This window comes from Lactuca sativa, chromosome 2 (assembly GCF_002870075.4).
Source record: "Lactuca sativa cultivar Salinas chromosome 2, Lsat_Salinas_v11, whole genome shotgun sequence".
Classification (NCBI taxonomy): domain Eukaryota; kingdom Viridiplantae; phylum Streptophyta; class Magnoliopsida; order Asterales; family Asteraceae; genus Lactuca; species Lactuca sativa.
This window is the reverse complement of record NC_056624.2, coordinates 157,033,511-157,036,194: the sequence shown is the minus strand read 5'-3', so window position 1 is coordinate 157,036,194 and position 2,684 is coordinate 157,033,511. Positions and strand designations below refer to the sequence as shown.

Below are 2,684 nucleotides of genomic sequence, written 5' to 3'. Positions count from 1 at the left end.
GAAAGAGAGATGCTATCATTGATGTAAAGTTTTTAGTAATTCTAACTAAACGACGTAAAAATCTTAATGTTGTGCTTTTGATTTTCTTAATTTTCTTGATTTATCATGTTGTCTAATTTTCTAGAATCGGTTTTTTTTATGCTAGCATGTTATGGTTTAATGTTGTTCGATATCATCCTTATCATGAAGATTGAAGACAATATGATCAAGATTCGAATCATGAATCTACTAGATCTGTTCTGCTTCTTGGTTTCGTGGTGAAACTAATCTGATCATCAGTTATACTAAATCTGATTAAGTTTTCCGAAAGTATTAATCTTCGTCTCAAAGTTTCACTGAATCAATTCGTGTAGAGAATTTTTCATTGTATTGTTGTAAGTAATGGATACACTAAAAAAAAGATATACCGACTGAACAAAACATCTTCTTATGTCTATCAAATACTTCAATAGCTTTTCATGGTTCTTATTCAATCATTTACACAATCCCAAAAACCATGTTATATCTTCATTTATTCAACCATTTAAACAAAACCTTAACAACCATTTAATCAAGGGTTATACCTATGTTTTTCCAAATACTCTACAAATTCGTTTGTATACTTCTGTTGTAGCTTCATGTCGCCAAATATTCGGCTCAAAGCCATCGCATTCTCCTTGTAGACCTTCCCCTCATCTTCAACCACTACCCAACTCAGTGAGTCGGCAACCGAGTTCTTGGTGAAAGACCCGTGATGCTCATTTCTTGGCACCTCAATTCCGACCTTTTTGTCAACAAGTACTCGAGCATTCAGCCCTTGGTCCACCAAAAACGGAAGCATGATTAAAGGATGACCTAACATTAGCCCTTCCACAATCGAGCTCCAACCACAGTGAGTCAAGAATCCACCCACCGAGTCATGACTCATTATCTGTAATTGAGGTACCCAACTCGTCCACACCATCCCACGGTTCCGGATTCGCTCCAAGAACCCGTCTGGCAACTCAACAGAGTCTGACTCGGTGGAACCCGCCGGTTTTCTGAAAGCCCAAATGAAGGGCAACCCAGAGAGCTCGAGACCCAGGGCTAACTCACTTACATCAGTTTTGCTCAGCATAACCTCACTGCCTAACGCCACGTACACAACATGTCCCTTTTGATGACCATCGAGCCAGTTCTTGATTGTTTGCCACGTGTCATCTTTCTCATCTCCGACGTCAGCGGATGTGGTCGGTGGCATTAGACCCACTGGAATCACCGGGAGGTGGTGTAGCTCTTCTAAAAGGGTTAACCACTGGGGTTCAAATTCGAAGCAATATCTCATGAACACACAGTTAGACCCCTTGAAGATCATCCCGCTACGATATACATCTGAAACCCCAGAAGCATTAGGAGAACTACTGTCCACCATCCAGTCAGCCTCATGCCTCCGATAGCATATTTTCGAGGGGAATGGAACCCACTTGGGCGGCGTTAGGAAGTCCTCCACCGACGTCCGATCATCGGAACCATTTATCATGTCCTCCGGCGATCCTCCTAGAAAAGCGATGAACCATGCGTTGAATATGGAGAAGAAGGCTCGCGAGATGCCAAGGCCAGCAGCGATCTCCGGCAACCAGTAGGGAGCAAAATCATAAATTATCCAGTCTGGGGAACCCGCCTTGAGAAATCGCGTGACCTCTGGCTTAAGACCATCGAAGGCCTTCTTGAGGTATTGAATATCTTCAGTGCGGACATCCATGGTGGCTTCTGCATCCTGTGGCAGCTGGTGAAGACGTGGAAGAGTGAGTGGAACAAGATTTAGAAGTGGCGAGAGGTGGGAAGGGAGGTTTGGGAGGCGTTGGATGTTTCGAGTTGTGGAAAGAAAAGAGACTTTGTGACCTTTTTGGGCTATTGATTTAGAAAGTTCAAGGAAAGGGATGATATGACCGAAAGCAAGCCATGGGAACATCACCACATGAAGCTGCTGCTTACTGCCGTCGGAGTCGGTGGTAGGCATCGCCGGTAAAATGTAAATGATAATGGTGATCTGATCTTCGGCGTGCCTTCGTTTGAATTTATTAATTTAAGAAGGATCAACATATTGGAGCTTATCCGTCAACCTTATGGTATCGGTGCCTTATATTGTTGGGTTTTGTCTTCATGCAATATATTGTTAGCAGGTGTCAATATATAAATATACCACCTGTCAGCCCATATATAAATATACCAGCGTCCGCCCGTATATTACACGGGTTGATGTAAAAAAATATTAAATATTAAAGTGTAAAAATAAATATTTTTAATATAAAATTTTAAAATAAATAAAAAAGAAATATTGCAATTTAATATCATATATATATATATATATATATATATATATATATATATATATATATAATATTTAATACTTTACATATATACTTATATAAGTATATGATTTTAATTCTAAAAATTAAAACAAACCAAACATTGACAAGTGGATAATATTTATTTCAAAAACACTACAAAATAACAAGTGTCAAAACTCATGAGAGATTGACATGTGGCAAAAAAAAACCCTTCATTTATTAAGAAGGATTGCTAGCAGGTGTCAAACATGTTTTCTGTCTCCCCTTTTCGCTCCCATTTAAAAAAGGAAAACATACCCTTGTAAATATTATAATCATAACTATATAAATAAACTGTTTTTTTAAGATTATTGATTTTTTTAACATATATAAAAA

General features: G+C 38.7%; 1 protein-coding gene across 1 annotated transcript; it reads right to left on the bottom strand.

Annotated features, from left to right (window-relative positions):
* Positions 1-412: 412 nt before the first annotated feature.
* Positions 413-2,086, bottom strand: LOC111883347 (UDP-glycosyltransferase 91D2). Its single transcript, XM_023879671.3, has one exon. The coding sequence runs from the start codon at positions 1,976-1,978 to the stop codon at positions 551-553; it is 1,428 nt and encodes a 475-aa protein (XP_023735439.2). The 5' UTR covers positions 1,979-2,086; the 3' UTR covers positions 413-550.
* Positions 2,087-2,684: the final 598 nt, after the last annotated feature.